General features: G+C 36.0%; 3 protein-coding genes across 5 annotated transcripts; 1 reads left to right on the top strand and 2 right to left on the bottom strand.

The window, feature by feature from the left end:
- Positions 1 to 529: 529 nt before the first annotated feature.
- On the top strand, positions 530 to 1,364 carry LOC135652133 (RPM1 interacting protein 13-like). Its single transcript, XM_065172868.1, has 3 exons — positions 530 to 722; positions 798 to 884; positions 963 to 1,364. Exons 1-3 carry the CDS (start codon positions 555 to 557, stop codon positions 1,152 to 1,154), a joined length of 447 nt encoding a protein of 148 aa, XP_065028940.1. The 5' UTR covers positions 530 to 554; the 3' UTR covers positions 1,155 to 1,364.
- A 205-nt stretch (positions 1,365 to 1,569) lies between these two features.
- Positions 1,570 to 7,960, bottom strand: LOC135652119 (zinc finger CCCH domain-containing protein 56-like). 3 transcript variants are annotated; one of them, XM_065172842.1, is made up of 4 exons: positions 6,874 to 7,959; positions 5,109 to 6,089; positions 4,323 to 4,565; positions 1,570 to 1,848 (listed from the first exon to the last, which is right to left on the bottom strand). In XM_065172842.1, exons 1-2 carry the CDS (start codon positions 7,661 to 7,663, stop codon positions 5,806 to 5,808), a joined length of 1,074 nt encoding a protein of 357 aa, XP_065028914.1. In that variant the 5' UTR covers positions 7,664 to 7,959; the 3' UTR covers positions 1,570 to 1,848; positions 4,323 to 4,565; positions 5,109 to 5,805. The 3 variants fall into 3 exon arrangements, with proteins under 3 accessions (XP_065028914.1, XP_065028923.1, XP_065028908.1); XM_065172851.1 differs by having other exon boundaries at positions 4,323 to 6,079; positions 6,874 to 7,960; XM_065172836.1 differs by having other exon boundaries at positions 4,323 to 6,089.
- A 1,220-nt stretch (positions 7,961 to 9,180) lies between these two features.
- On the bottom strand, positions 9,181 to 16,033 carry LOC103982053 (uncharacterized protein At2g38710). The gene is made up of 5 exons (XM_009398852.3): positions 15,646 to 16,033; positions 13,661 to 13,780; positions 10,049 to 10,163; positions 9,767 to 9,860; positions 9,181 to 9,580 (listed from the first exon to the last, which is right to left on the bottom strand). Exons 1-5 carry the CDS (start codon positions 15,747 to 15,749, stop codon positions 9,378 to 9,380), a joined length of 636 nt encoding a protein of 211 aa, XP_009397127.2. The 5' UTR covers positions 15,750 to 16,033; the 3' UTR covers positions 9,181 to 9,377.
- Positions 16,034 to 17,110: the final 1,077 nt, after the last annotated feature.

Raw genomic sequence — 17,110 nt, 5'->3', positions numbered from 1 at the left:
ATTCATAGCACCCTCCTCTCTTCGCGAGGTTAGGCCTCGAGATTGTCTCCTCGTCGCTCTGAGTCACGTTGATTCGTCTTCTATGTGAGTTTTTGTAAACCGAATTAATTCGATAAAGCGACATGCGAGTCAGGTCGATTCTGCTCTTTTTACATTAATATTGGATCTGACCCAACTCGCCAAGCATGATCTAAGATCATACGATCGAGATTTCGAGTTGAACAATATTGGTTCGGTTCCACGCATGTCAAGTTCTTAGCAGCCATCTCGAAAGTTTGAAGCCAACCACTTTTAATCATGATTAATATTTATTTTTATATAATATAAAATACTTTTTATAGCTCAAGAGTTCTAAATTAGAATTATAGCTAATAATTTACTTGTAGTTATTATAAACAAAGGAGTTTATTATGATAACATATATATATGTGGGTTTTTCTTTAGTTTTGGAAAGATGTTTATGCATATGCTAAAATTAAATTAATAGGAAATTTATAGACACATGGGTTGGGGAATTTAAAGACGAGGTCGAAAGAACAAAACAAACGAGGACTATGGAAGAAGATAAGGTTGACTTGGCGAAGGCGGTGGAGAAAGAGGAAAGCAGAGCTGACGACGAAGACGATGACTGCTATGTGATCGACCCCGTCGCCGATTGCTTCGGCAAGCTTACTCTCGGCGATCCTTCTGACGACGTCATCCTTGTTGCCGAGAAGGGACCTGTGAGTAATCTCTCTCTCTCTCTGTGAATCATCGATCGAGACAAGAAGATCACAGCTGTGGTGATGCCCCCACAGGTGGCACTCAGGGATTTCCCGCATCCGAGGCATCTCTGTGCAAACTTCCCCTTCAACTGCACCGCTCATGAGAGCTACTGTAGCAAGGTACACTTAGAACCCACACTACAACGCATCCCCATCTCAATTCAAGGCCACCATTCCCAGTCTGTCTTCTGGGTGCAGTGTTTCTGTTATGTCTGCGAAGTAGCTGCTCCCTGCTCGCGGTGGAATGGAGCTAATGGACACTGCAGTGTCTACACCAAGGAAGGCCCGCGGTCAGAAGCCTCTGCTCAAGATCCTCGTGCAGGAATCGATACGAAAGAAATGCAACCGCCGAGGTCGGAATACGTGGGACGGATGAAGCTTTTAGAATAAAGGGCGCAGGCGCGACACAGTTCGCCGAGCCGCTGTTGTGCATCTCATGCTGCAACATGGTTGATATTTCTGGATAATCTTCTTGTGGATGTGTAGAACGCTTTCCCATCTCAGACTGCCGTGAAATATACGTACAACGTCGTGAGTGGATTTGGATCCCAATAAATTCAAATGATAGCAAATAAAGGCGTTCGACATTAGCAAATTTCATCGCCAAATCCCCAAGTTCTATAAATTGTTAAGTAGCTAAAAGGAAGCTTTCTTTCTATCTTTGCTCAGGAAACCACCATAACGTGGACTCAGAAATCATTGGCGCACCTGAGTTCACCAAATCTTACAGAAGGAAGCTCGGCAAACTGCAACATGAGGAATACAAATTTGTAGATTTATGCGAGCGGAATAGAATGACACTCTATACACAACCATCAGCAAAATTAAATTCTCAAAAGATCCATTACGTTCAAAACAGGAAACACAAGGAGGAGGGTTGTACATTGTGACTGCATTTCCTTTAATAGACGAGGATATAGCATACCATCAAACTTGCCAAAGGGTAGATTGCTCGCAGAGAGATCAGTCGTCATAGGAAACATGGAAATCGGTGGTGCAGCCCAATGCCTCTGGGTCCTCTGCTCCGCAGCAGTCGTAGAATTTGGCAGCATATGGTGGATCATCTGGACGGAGTTCGTAGTACCTTCAACAAGAACGAAAGGCACAAAAAAAAATACTTCAAAACCAGAAAACCAATGGATCAATGGCGATGCTCATTTTGGATCAAGTGTTTGCTGACTTTAAATAAAAAAAAAAACTTCAAGCATATGTAAACAGAAAAGCAGATCAACAAAATATGAGAACACCTTTCAATATGCAGTTTTGACAAAATATGGAAGCACATCAAGAACAAGAACTGATCCAATTATCTAATTCTTATATAGGAAGCAGAATAACCATTATCCAGTCGGCAACAGCAAACATCATGGGTATTTTTTTGAGGCCTCGAAGTTAGCATCATGTTGGCTAAACCAAACACTTCGAATATTGCAAGTCCAAACCGAAATTTGTAGGAAAAGAAAGGAAAATTGTCTGCATAGTTATGAGCATTTTGCAACTTATAAAGAGCAACAAAGGGCCAAGCACAAAGTAACATCGTGCTTATTTAGGCAATTTCTAGTACAGAAAAAGTTAGTGTAAACTGTCTTGCAAATATTTCCATGCCAACTAAAGCCAGAGTTGATTCAGTTTCAAACAAATATTCTTTACACTCCTCTCCCCTAATACATGATGCACACATCAACAACATTGCTTAGTCTCCCAAATTCACAGATGGTTATAGAAGAAATATATAGTGGGCAGAAAAAGCTCCCATGCCTCAGATGCATAAAGCATATTATCAAGAGGCTAAAGTTCAAAAAGGAAATTAGATACTTGAACAGCCAAAGAAGCAAGAGTTTATGGCTTCATTCCCCTAGTGTCCTATTTTATTCGATATTATATAATCACAATCTTTAGTTATATTGGATCATTATTCAACAAGATGGAGAGATCAATGAAGATATTATTCATAGAATAAAAATGAGATGAATAAAATAATAAGATGTAGGAGTCTCGTGTAATTATCAATTAGATGTGGTGATTAAGAGAGCTAAAATGATTACTATCAACGATATGAAGAGAGATAAAGGAAGACTTAAAAGGATTTTATAGAACCTATAAATAAAGATTTAAAGCTTTTAATTTAACGAAACACATGACTTTTTATAAATTTCAATTATGGCAAAAGATCGATCCCATATAATTAAAACTTTATGACTTTGTTATTGTTGCACTATATAAATAAACGATATCAACTACTATGAAGAAATCTTTAAGCATATCAAATGAAATGAAAGAGAAACTAGAACTCGCTTCTTACTCTACCATAATAAGAAAGACCATGTTTGTCTTAGAAAAGTAAATTCTTATGCTTGCAACTAAGAAAGATTTCAACAATTGGCAAACATAAAGAACTGATCTAATTACAATGGAAACCAGCGACTAAGTTAAGTCGGTAGAAAAACTCTAAATCTTTAGAATGACAAAATCGGGTCTCATGACAAACTTCAATCCTAGATCATCATCCATGGCTGTTTTTTGAGCTTAGCTGAGAATGGACACACCTCCTAATGCAACTATAACAAGAGAACAGGAAATGGTGGAAAGTAAAGGGCTATCCAATGTCCAGAACATACAATTCATCCGAAGCAATCATCTTATGAATCTTCCTGCTTGAAACTATGAATTAAAATAGGAATCATAGTCCAAGAAACATGGTGATTGTTTCTCTCTCCTTTTTATTATTTCAAAGACAACTTCTAGTCAAAATTCATTCCAAAATATTCTGATGTATCATTAATTAACACATGGAACAAATAGAGACAAAACACAGAGCACTATGTGATTATACAATAACGAGATTGTTGAAATGTCAAGCTACAATATCATCATGAAAATAAAATTTCATAGGTCAAAAATACACTATATGTTACTCATTCTCCACATCTATGAAAATAAAATTGGGCACTGCACGTTATGTTCAGAAACAAAAACCGCAGCATCATCATTCGACTGGTTCACTTATGACGGCCCATAATCATCTATGTAGTTAAATTCCAAGATACTCTAAGAAATTGCACATTAACTATTTATGTGAATTAAGGTTTATACTTATTGGTGGCAGTTCCCGATGGGTAATTCATGGTAAGAGATACCGAGACGCACAAGGGTCATTAACTGGAAGAGGAATCTAACTCACCTGGAGGAAAGCTGCGCTCCAGGCGGCCAGATTTTATCTCTTGAGTTATTACCTCATAGCCTTAGGCACGATTACAAATTGTGGTCAAAGTAATCATTTTTGCACAAGGCATAGATTACAAATCAAAGACCTCAACTCAAGCGAAAAGACGAGAGATCAAAGTATTTATCCGGCCGAGCGGCGTCAGCATCTATGATTACAGAAAACAAGCATGCTCATCAAGAGATTTTTAGTGTCCTAATAAAGCCTCCATATCAAACATCAAGAACAGGATCGAGGTGATGGATGCTGCTTCAAGAACCAGGCTACAGAAGAGAAGGAGATACTTGCCGTCTATGGAGGAGGAGGAGGGTTCGGATAGGGGAACCGCCACATACCTCTTTTGGTCGTCGTGCCTGCGGCAGACGAAGAACGAAGGGTGGAACCGACAGGAGGAGGGCGTGTTGGAGGAAGAGTTGAAGGTCTCCTTGCATCGGCGGCACAGCTTTCCCCTTTGCGTCACCACACCTCCGCCGCCCAATCCCTCCTCCAAGGTTGCTCCCCCCTTCTCCATCTGCATTCTTCCAAAGGTGTGAATCAATCGCAATCTGTTCCGCGAATGATCTACCTTAAAAATGGGCCTAACAACAAGACAATATTGTAGATTAATGGGCCACATAGGATCGCTTAGGCCCAACATTAAGTAACATCCGATGGAAAGAAGATGGACTTCAATTCTTTGGCCCAAACTGATTAAAGGTCTATTAAAATCATCCCACGTCAAAAGTAGGGGATCAATGCGATGTTATATAAAAATATATAAATATATTCTCAGACGTAGACTGTGTACCTAAATCTTTGATTGCTGGAATCAGTATTTCAAGACATTCTTAGGAAAGAGTTGTCTCACTTACAAGTATCGATTAACATAGGACTTTTAGAATTTTTACTATATTCTACTAACTTTTTCCTTTCAATTAAGATTCATGGCTATATCAACTCATTACTCCTCATGCCTGCAACTACGAGGTGGTTCATAACGGTGTCACCGTGCAGGGTGCCAGATTACAAGGATGAAGGTATACTGTGGTTAGAGGCTCAAGTCAGAAGCAAAATTATTGAAAGATGATGATGAGGTAATATTTGGTACAAGCCAAATAACATTCTTGTCACAGAATTCTAACCTGCAAAATGTTGATAATGCCGCTTAGTAGCTGCTCACGTAATGCGTCAATTGTGATACGGAAAGAACCAATTTTTTTTTCTGCATAGCTATGACATTAACAAAATCCTAATGGAACAAAACAAAAAATCCCTGGAATACAGTTCAATTTAGTTCACAAACAAACTGACACAAACATTACTGAAACAGTTCAGTTGCAGCAAAAACAAAAGAGGCAATATATGTCAGTGTAGAAGCATTCCTGCAGCCGACCATATACCTTTGATGTCTGGCAAGATCAAATCCTTTACTGAGTTATTCTGGATCAACCACAGCAAACAGAGAACCAATGAAAGAGTATAAGCACCTTGCCCCCGTCATGAAATCAAATGATCCTTCTTTCTGTACTAAAAAAAATGTCATGCCATGTTAGCAGAATTTTTTGCAACAGTAAATGGTGCAAAACAAGAAGCTATGTCGAAGCAATTGTGTCCATAAAATCTAGCACAAGAAGCATCAAGTGATTTCACTTGCTTCTTCTACTATGATCTTCAGATTTCCCATGTTTTAGATAATCATGCCAAAAGATACCCTACTTCGCATCAGTAACCTCTCTTGCCTTTGGTACTCCACAAAACACAAACATTACCTTCATCGTGAACCAATAGCTAAAATGAAAACAAGTGACTATTATGTCTGCAGGTGCATTGCACAAGGTTCTACTCTATGTCATCAATCCAGTCACCATATATCTTACTAATTTTGTCAGGCCCCTTCCATTTTCCAACTGACCTCTGCCCCTGCCTCTGTACGACACCAGCGGACCTCTGAGAAGGGACGCCGATATGATACATATCAGCATGAGGAACTGAACTGTTTGAAGCAACGGAAGCATCCGATGGGGGGAACTTTGTGTGCACCCCACCATGCTTAGAGTCTGAAACAACCAAGGAGGCATCTCTACCTTCTGTTTCCACAGGACCCCCACCATACCTGTGTAGTTCTGTAGCTGAAAGTTATTCATGTACAAGCAGAATATAATGCAGACTAAATCTCGAAAGTTATAAATACCGCAAAAGTATTCCCACATGTACTAGAAAAAGAAAAATAAGTGTCAGGGAAGCGATAATTCAATGTATCTTTGGATTGGCAAACAGAAACAATAGAATTGGCATAATCTCATCAATTCATAATGGAGAAAATGGAGATACTAGTAAAGCATCTTTATGGTATCCATGTTCATGAATTCTTTAAGTTCAAGCCGCAGTCAACACCCTAGATGGACTATAGTCAAACTTAAAATGCTTTCGAACAGGATTTTGTTGTGCACAATTGTCTGGTTTAGATCTGAGAGATTTCCAATTCAAGATGTTTAACACTAGTCAAATCATCTGAACTAATAATCACCAAATAAAAATAAGATATAGATTAGACATCACAATCGAACAGATGTAAATTATTGTGGGCGATAGAAACCAACACAAGCACAGCAGACATAAGATTCATTCAAGATAAATGATCATACAACAAATGCACACACTCTGAGACCAGATTACTGAGGACCATCTGCAAGATCCTTTGTTTTGCAATGGATCATCACGAAATATGGCCACAAGGACTAGAGCCAGAATTAAATGAAGGAATTTGTATAATTCAAGAAGAAAACTAATCCTATAAAGATGTTATCGTTATTTTTGTTATGGGTTAGCAAGATCTTGAGCAGGCATGAAACACCTCAGGGCTATTCCAACTAAAGATGGAAACTAGGAGCAAGATTCTTGTCATACCTGCTGCACCATGAGCAAAGTGGCACTTGTTGCCAAAGGGGCAATACCCAGTCATCTCCCACTTGTGACAAGTCCTCGTCTTCCAATTTGAAGGTTTCTGAGTCGGCGTATTCGCACCTCCCCCTAGTCCGCTGCCTCCAACCATGGGCGACAGACTGATCGTCACGCTCTCCCGAGCCTTGGATTGCTCATCATGGATGAAGGTGCAACTATCCCCATACGGGCAGCCCTCTTCGGTGTAGAACTTCTTACACCGCCGTCCTTTATAAGATCTCTCGGACTCCCCAGCCACGACCGATGAGTTCATCGTCGGTATTCGACGTTCTTCTCTGGGCTCGGAGGAGCCCTCCTCTTGAGCCGCCACAATTTCTTGCCAGTTTGGCGGCGGCCTGCGGAGCTCCTCGATCCCATGAGCAAAATTGCAGTTCGTGATGTAAGGGCAAGTCCCGGCGCGGAACTTGCAGCAAAGCTTCGTCTTAAAGAACATCTTCCCGATGGCCTTGGAAGTGGTAGTCCTGTTACCACCCTGGGCATCCGCTTGGGAGTTCCGACCTTTCTTGCCCGGGGGCTGCTCACTACCGGCCCGAGACCGGGACAGGCGGCCGTCGTAAGCGGAGTTGGAGGCGGCGTCGGCGGATGGGTCTCCGCTCCAAGAACGGTAATCCTCGTCGGTCGCCCACATTGGCTGGTCGTTTCCTCCCGGGGGCCAGGAATCGGGAGGGCCGGAGGCGTCCGGGATGATTGCGATGGCATTGCTACCAGGGTACGCAGCTCCACCGCCATAATCCATTGAAATAACACGCGGAATTCCAACGAGAGGTTTCAAGATTTCGGAGCGAAGCGGAAAAGTCGGAGAGAGAGAGAGAGAGGCCAAATCCTAGGAAGCGGCGGCTTAAGATGGGTAAATCCACGAAGCAACAACGCCGAGAGGAAGAAACCCTAGCGATCTCCGCAGTGTGGTGATTTGGGGGACGATGACGGCGAACAAGAAATGAAGGGATCGACCGAATTCGGGAGAACGAGAAGGGGCAGGTGGGTGGTCATGTGCGTGAACTTTCGATTTGTTGCATCACTTTCTCTTGCTTGTTCGGTCCCAAGTATTTCTATTTCGGCTCCATAACTTGCCAAATGAAATCGTGGAATTGAGGGCAAAAGCCCAACTTCTCCCTGGACATCAGCCCATGGAAACAAATAAAATAAAATGAATCAAGTGCACCCATTTCCTACTCGCCCCATGGCGGGACCCACCTAGGAATTTCCTCGGCTGCCACGTAAGATATTGTAATATAAAAAATATATAGCTTTATCAAATCACCCATTAATCCTTTTTTTTTTGGTGCCAAAGTTTTAAATAAGAGAAAAATTAACATCTTATACACATTTAGCGACCGAGAACATGTCACATTATTGTTAAAGTTGTACCGAACAATCATGTCTATCATTAGGTGTGAGTGTATATATATACATTATATATAATTTATTTATTTATTTATACTTCTTTTTTCAAAGTGCAATCTACTTTTAAGAAAGTATTAGTCAATAAATAATCATTTGAAAATTATTGCAACTAAAATGAGAAATAGCATCCCTCACAAGTATTTATAGTCAAAATGTTTTAGGAGGAAAGAAAGATGATTCTCCTAAAAAAACTCTATATTTTAATTTTTTTTTAAAAAATAAATAATATCTTTAATTTTAAAAAATCCAAAATACCCTTCAAACATTTTTTTTCATCAATTTTTTGTTTTTATCAATTTTTAACTACTATAATATTTTTATTTGATTCATTTGTAAAATTTTAATAATATTTATAGTATTTTATTGATATAGTAAAAAATATTACAAATATTATTAAAAAATATTATAAATGATATCATATCATGCTTCTTTTGATTATTATTACTTACAAATTATTATAATATCAAATTTTAAACTTATAATTAATATCATAATACTATAAATCTATTTTATGTCATTTATATTATTTTCAAGTACATTTTACATTGTTTTTGTTATGATGATCAAAATTGTGATGATCATAATACTATAATAGGTCAAAAATACTATAACAATACTGTAACAAACCAAAACACTATCACAAACTAAAACTATTTTTAAAATTAATTTAATTTTTTATTTAGATTATTCTATTTGAGAAAAAATAAAATAAAAGTCATGGATTGAAAAATACCTAAAATATATATTTTTTTGAAGGAAATAATAAAAAAATCAGTGTAAAATCAATATTCAACCCACCTAGACTTTCTTCGTTGCAAATATAATTTGAGTGTAACAGAAGTGAATAGGTGCATGGTAATAAGTGAATAGTATAAAGTCAGGAGGAGAAACAACGTAAACCATGGATAGTGTTTGTAATGTGAAGTAAATGGGGTAGGCTTCGAATGCCTTACAAACAAGCAGGAGGGAAGTTCGACCCAACTGCCTTAAATCAAGTTTAAATGTACTCCACAGTTCAGAGATCCGACAATGAGGTATCTGGTGAATCAATGGATGGCTTTAGCTCCATTAATTAGAAGGGAATCACCTCTAGTCATCTTGACGTAAGAAGCATAGTCTCTGTAGTGCATGGTGTAGAGGGTGGACTGGTAGCGGGTAATGTGAAGTCGATTTCGAAGCGACTCGCTTATGGCACCATTATATCCTGCTTTCCTCATCAGTGAATCGATGGTTTCTAGCTTAGTCCAACCTGCTCCATTCAACAAAAAAACAAAAAGAGTGAAAAGTGAATAAAACTGGAACCTCAATGGTATCACTATTTCTTGAGAAACATCCGGACAAATTGTATTGATGAGCGCTTCGGCCGTCCTTTAAAAGCTTTACAAAGGATTGGACAGAGGCAAACTGAGTAGCAGCTGGTAAGGTACAAACTGACCTTCATGGGCAGCAACCTCAGGCAAGTATGTTGCACTACGCCTAGTGTTGTAATCAGGGTCAGTAAATTCAATGATCAAACCATGTTTCCCAACCTGCAACAATGAGCACTTATTTCAATAATAGCATGTTCCAAAACTAGAATTAATTATAAAAATGAGCATTGACATGAAGGTGGGAGTTGTCAGCTAAAAGAATGAAAATTTTGCTAGCTACAAACAAACAAATAATATTACTAAATGTTGATGAAAAAAGATATTTTCGAGAATGTCAAATGGCAAACCTCCCAATCAAGGTAGTCAAGAGCAGGTTCATAATCAGTTAATATAGATACTGTACATTCCAAAAATGGCAGTTCTTTAGCCTGTATTGGAGGAAAGCGGCGGTCCCTCAAAGCACTGTGAAATGATGAAGAATCATTAGCTACTAAACCACATAACATGTCAACGGAAACAACAGAAAATTCCTGTGTCAACAGAAGTTTCATACCAATACTCTGATACAACAGTGCCAATTGTTATATTATCTGAAACCAAGAAGCGCGTGCATCATGTAACAAATTCACAGAAAGTTATCAGATCAAGACATTATAAGTAGAGGTAACCTCTAAACCTCATGATCCACCATGACACAGCAAAAGATGCTTGCCAGCATGAAAATGAAATACTAGTTGCAATATAGCCAAATAACAAAGATAAGAGCGGACTGCTATGCTACATTATCAATGCTTCATCACTGCAGAAAGTTTTCTTTGTTCAAATTGGTTAACCATGCATGTGCCCAGATCAAAAAGTATGCAGTGATAAACTAAGCTAATAAAGGAACAAACCTATCAAATTGCCCCTAATTGCAAGCACAATATGGATGAAAAAGTTGCCACACATCTTTGTCAATTCGAAACAATTTTACCATTTCCAACACAACAACAAAGCCAAAAAAAAATTTCAACTATTTGGGGTTAGTCACATGGAGCTTTTGTCACTATTGAGATATGTAAAAAATCATATGATTAGTTAAATTAAAAATATTTAAATCTTTATTTATTGTTTCTATTAAAGTATTTTTTAGTCTTCCTCTATCTCTCATTTGACCTCTTCTAATTACCAATTTATAGGTCTCCTGAGTGCACGTTTATATCATCTTAAATGATTCTCCTTTATTTCGTCCTCTATTGAAGATATACCTAATTATTCATGAATAAAAATATTCTTTTTTTTATCTTTCTTAATAACTTAACGCATTCACATCTCACCTCAACATTTTCATCTCAAGTTCTCAACAACACAAAAGTTTGGTATATGTTATTTCTTAACCACCCAAAACTCAAATCTATAAAGTATTACTAGTCTAATAATTATCTTATAATTTTTTTTAATTTGTATCCAATGATCACATGACTCTTGATGCCCTTGTCATTTTAACTATCATGTTTTTATTTTATGAATAATATCTCCATCAATCTATTCATCTCATTGAATAATTGATCCAAGATACCTAAAATTTTTACTTAATAGAACTTCTTATCATCCAACTTAACTATAACCTCATGTATGTTTGAATATGATTAAAATTACATCTTATATACTCAGTTTTAGTCCACTTAATTTAAAACCCTTAGTAGCTAAGAATTGCCTCCACAACTCAAGTTTAGAATTAATTCTATTTAGCCTCTCATCAAGTAAGTTTCATGTCTCTCCTATAAATGACTAGTAGGTTCATCCATTATCAATGTGAAAAAATGAGGACTTAATGTGCACCACTAATATAGTTTTATACTAATAAAAAACTCACTATACACACCCCATATGGTTTTAGGACTAGTAACTATATTATCACATATATCTTTAATAACATCAATATAATTAGTGAATATATCTTTCTTTTCTAAAACTCACCATGATAAATCTCTATGAACTCTAGGCTTCTCTAAATTAATAAAAACAATAAACAAAACTTTGTTTTTCTCTCTACATTTTTCATTAATTATTTAATAAATAAATAGTTTTTATTGTTGATCTTCCAAGCATAAAATCAGATTAATTTTTAGAGATATTTGTTTTAAGTCTTATCTTACTTTTAATAGCTCTTGCCTAAAGTTTCATAGTATACTTATATTTTAATTCTTCAATAATTAGAACAATTTTATATGTCACAATTATTCTTGTAGATTGACACTTTATCCATTCATCAAGCATCTTTCTAAATCTAGTTAGCCAAGTTATTTCTTGATCACCTAAATTTTTTCAAACATAATATCAAGAAGTCCTACACTCTTAGTTATTTTCATATTTTGTAAGGTATCTTTTACTACACTACCTCTGATTTTATAAATAAATCTATTATTATCAATTCTATCTATCATTAAATCTATGTTCATTCAATAATTTATAAAAAAAACCTTCATATTTCCTTAATTTCATTATCAATAATTTATCATTTTTTTTAAAGCATTTATGCATATGATATTATCTAAATCCTTACACTTTTTTTCCTTAGAATTAGCAATTCGATATATATCTTCTTTTTATTTTTGATATGTAATTTATTATATAAATTATCTGAAGATTTATATCTTATCATACTAACAGCTCTCTTAACCTCTTTTTTAGATTTTATATATCTTTTAAATTTCTTCTTATTTTTATAAGTTTATCTATTTTTAAAACACAATCTTTTAGAAATAATTATTTTTTGAATTTCCTCATACCACCATCAACTCTCTCTTAAAACTACATCTCTATCTTTAGTTTAGCAAGAATTTTCTTTATTAAACTCTTAATCATATTGACCATAGTAATCCAAATAATATTAATATTATTATATTCCAGGCAACCTCTTTTTCCATCCCATTCTTAAAATTCCAAACTTTATCATCTTTAAAATTCCACCATCTAGCCCTAATAAATTTGGACTATCTTTATCTTTAATTGGTAACTTCTTTGCCTATTCTTTCAATATACTAATATAATTTATAATCCTTATTCAACACCAATGATGTTAAGGACATTCTCAGATTTCCCATCATCGATGTTCAGTTTTTCTCCAATAAGATGATACTACCTTTTATCATCCATCCCTCTGATCAAGCCCTCACATGAACTGCAACACATGAACATGTGATTTCATGATCAATCAACAAATATGTAATTGATGTGATCAAAGCTTTCTTACATCACTAATTACCAATCATTTCATAGGTTCAAGACAATAAGCAAATATTTAATTTTTCAGATATATATTGTGTTACTCTGTTGAATGAATTTGAATGCACAATGGGAGCTTCAACATCTGTTATGTTCCTTTTAAACTGGCTTATGATACCCAGCGCTACAACTTATTTTCATTTTTAATTACTTGGCACACAATCATAAGAGGCTTCTATTTGTTTCAGCTTTTAACTAATGTGAGACCAGGTTATTTTATTCAATCAACCATGTTAGTGCTGTAAATATATGAAAGTGCCAGTGGAGATTAAGACTATAATAATGCTAAAGAGAAAGTTTTATCCACATCAATTAGTTACATATTAACCACCATGATTCATACAAAAATGGAAACGCATCAACAGTTCCCTGCATATACAGCTTGCAAACAAGGAGGAGGCAAATTTGCTAAATTAACAATATAGTTTCCATCATATGAACTTACAGATGAAGAAATAATAAAGTATTGCATATCAGAGAACAGAAGGCATACAAATTTAGACAATGTAATCAACATATTTTGTCCTTATCTACGTTCCAAGCCACTGACCAATTGCAATCCTTTCTCAACTGATTTGATCACATATTCTAGTCAGCTTCTAATTTTAATTAGAATCATAATGATTACTGTTCTTCCAAGAGAGATCATATGATAACACTAACTCTTGATGGAACCAACAGTAGAAAAATACCTTGTTAATGCATAATCCCTGAAACCATTGATTATGCAGCGGGCTTCTAGAGTTCCAATACATCCACGGAGACGAGGCTCTGCTCCATTGATTGCTTTCTTCCATGTAACAAACAATGGGCTGAAATGGAAAAAAAAAAAAAAACTAGATTATGCAGTCATATATGTCTAGCATCCACTAGCTGATACCTATATACATATTATGAATACCCTGAAGAATGCAGTCTAAGCAAGATGGAGTTCTGCATCATGATGTTCAAGTTCATGAAATGAACTAAATAGCTGTTTATGGATGCTTCAAAAGAGTTCAGAAAATATGCAATCGTAGTCCAAATATTTTAATAACTCTTAGACATTTCTGTTTCAAGTTTTATCCTAACTTTGATAACTCTTTCCCAAAATTTCATTGTACACTTATATTTTAATTCTTCTATAATTAGAATAGTTTTGTCTGTCATCCTTATTCTTGTAAATTAAATAATGAACAGACTTTAGGATGAGGGTGAGACTGTAAAAGCAGAAATACAAATTACAAGAATTAAATAATGAACAAAATATAATATGAAAAAGCATATTATAAAGTAACAGCTTAGAAACACCCAGATATGCATTGGAAAAACAAAAGGAAAGAAATTCCAGCCAAAAAATAGCATCAGAAATATGAAAATATCATTTAACTTTATATTTAGTTTGCTTTTATGGATAGGGTGAGACTTGGTGTTGGGTAAGGTTACTCCCTAGTGACTTGTGTGACAAGACTCGAATCACAGACATGGCCTCTCCACTGGCAAAGATGAGGATATATAAATTGATCCTCCCTAAACACTGCATCGGCAGAAGTCTTTTGTTCCCACGGATTAATTGTGTATCATATTTTTACATAGGATTATAATTTTGAACCTCATGGCAATAAGACAGCCATGCAAGCCAAGTTCTGATATAACACACAGCAAGTATTGAACATATACCATGCCAGGGTACAAAAACAGCGGTACATAAACAGCCAGACATAGCATCGGACTAGGTGCTTATCATCCAAGTATGGTTCCTGCACATGCTTGGTACATATTATAATGATAGTTGTAATATAACTTGTACTAATAGCTTATGCTATTCCTGATACGTCATATAACCTTCTAAGAAGGAAAAAGATCAAGTGAATAATGAAAAGATACAGTCAAAGATGAACAGAAGTTAACAGAAAAATTAATACTACAACTTGCTCAAATAGATTATGAAGCATAAAAATAATAAATGAATGCTGATATGGATGTGACAAAATGATAAAATAAAAGATATTTATATATGTAATCAAAAAATAATTTAACATGGTATGCACATGTTCAGAGAAAATTAATAGATTCACTGATTAGATGAGGTGATATATTTAAAATCGGTTGCAAGAAGAGGTAGAGAAAGACATAGGAAAATTAGAAACAACACAGAGAGTCTAAATAGCTCTTAATTACATAGGAGCGAATGCAGAGGACTATTCTAGGAGCTCGTAGTGAAAGCCAATGGTAGTCATGACTCCCAACTGCAACAAGGGTCAGCAATTCACAAGAGGAGGAGGGTGAAGGGGCAAGGATTAACGGTTTTCTTATCAACCACAGATAGTACAAGAAGCTACGTAAACGCACTGAATAATCTAACATACAAAGCAAGTATTCTCCACAGCAAAGATCAATTGATACGACACAAGAAAGAAGACCTGTGTCCTAATAATCAATCGATCCAGCGAAACCCAAACAAGTAAACTCGATATATCACCCCGTTGCTGCATCAATTAGCTTCATCAACTCCAAGAATCTAGGAACAACTTCTCACGGAACCAAACGACCGAAAATACCCAAAATAATGAATCGGCAAAAGAAAACACATGAAATCCCTCCGATCATCCAACAAAATCCGTCGACGAGAGGAGCATTGGTCGAATACCCAATCGACAAGAAAAAGAAGGGGCAAGACGGGGTCCAGGGTCCTTACTGCTGGCCTTCCTCGAAACCCGGGGGCGGCGCCTGCTCGCTGTTATAGTGGGCGACGAGAGTGTCGAAGCAATAGACCGCCATTTCCCGATTGGCAGACACCATGTTGTGGATCGAAACACGGGGAATCTAGCGCGAGAGAGCGATCGGCGGCGGGGAGAGGGGATCTACGCGGGAATCGGATCGAGAGAGGAAGGGGGGCACCGTCGCCGTCGGGCTAAGAAGAGGGGTTAATGTTGGGTTGAGAAAAAGGCCACGCTTCAGAGGGCGTTAACAATAATATCGAAACTAAACGCACAGGATGCGAAGAGATGTCGAGGCCGTCGAGAGCGAATCACGATTCGAGAGAGAGAAGCGCGGAAGAGGATAAAAGGAGGACGAGAAAGAGTAGGAAAAGAGCACATAGTAAACACAACCGATGCCAACAAATTAATTATTAACTTAAATGAAAATACCTAACACACCATCTTTCATTTTTTTTAGGTAGATGTTATATTTGATTATTTTCATATTATTTTTTTTACTACTTTCACTTGCAATCCTTATGGCATGATATGTCTAATATAACACTATAGTTTCTATTTAATATTATATTTAAATTCCTACCTATTCATATACATACGTGTAACGCATTCTATTTAAATACCCACCTATTCATATATTATATTTAAATACCCACCTATTCATATGACTGTTTAAATAATCATAATTTAAATAATCACAATTCCGATAGCAGCCACAGTACCAACAATTAATGTTTTTGGAGCAACTCCAAAATATGCATTTTAAGAAAGATTAATTATCTACTTTGGGTATGGACATACTCGTACAGTTACCCGTTATATCAAAAAAATCCTTTAAGGATAAAAGAGATCTGACGAACTTATGTGTCCTTGGTTCTCATATTCCTCAATTAATGTTGGACTAAATAATCTTATTATCTTCTTAATTTCGCATCGGTAGATATTATAATTAAAATCTACAGTAAGCAAATCATCTTACTTTGACTATAATTTAAAGAATCACAGTGAGCAAATCATCGTCGTTTGACGGAAAGCACAACAGATATTATATTTCTTAAAGGGCAATACCTAACACATCATCTTCCATTTCTTAGGTAGATGTTATATTTTATTATTTTTTATATTAGTCTTTTTTTACTTTACTACTTTTACTTGTCAATCTCTTATTGCACCGGTACTTCTAATCTAACACTATTGTTTTTATTTAATATTATATTTAAATTCCTACCTATTCATCTAAGCATGTGTAATGCACGTGATAGATAAATGGGTATGTATTTTTGGTTGTAGACAATAAGTGGGTATCATTAAAATTAGTCTATCAACTTAAAGTAAATTTAGATCAAACATAATAATAAACCTAGAAATTTAAATAAATAAAAAAAAGCTACTGGCATCAATATCGATAGACATTAATTTATAATTCAAAGAATCATACAGAAC

Source organism: Musa acuminata, chromosome BXJ1-4 (genome assembly GCF_036884655.1).
Source record: "Musa acuminata AAA Group cultivar baxijiao chromosome BXJ1-4, Cavendish_Baxijiao_AAA, whole genome shotgun sequence".
NCBI lineage: Eukaryota > Viridiplantae > Streptophyta > Magnoliopsida > Zingiberales > Musaceae > Musa > Musa acuminata.
The sequence above is the reverse complement of the archived record's forward strand: the minus strand, read 5'-3'. Positions and strand labels throughout refer to the sequence as shown.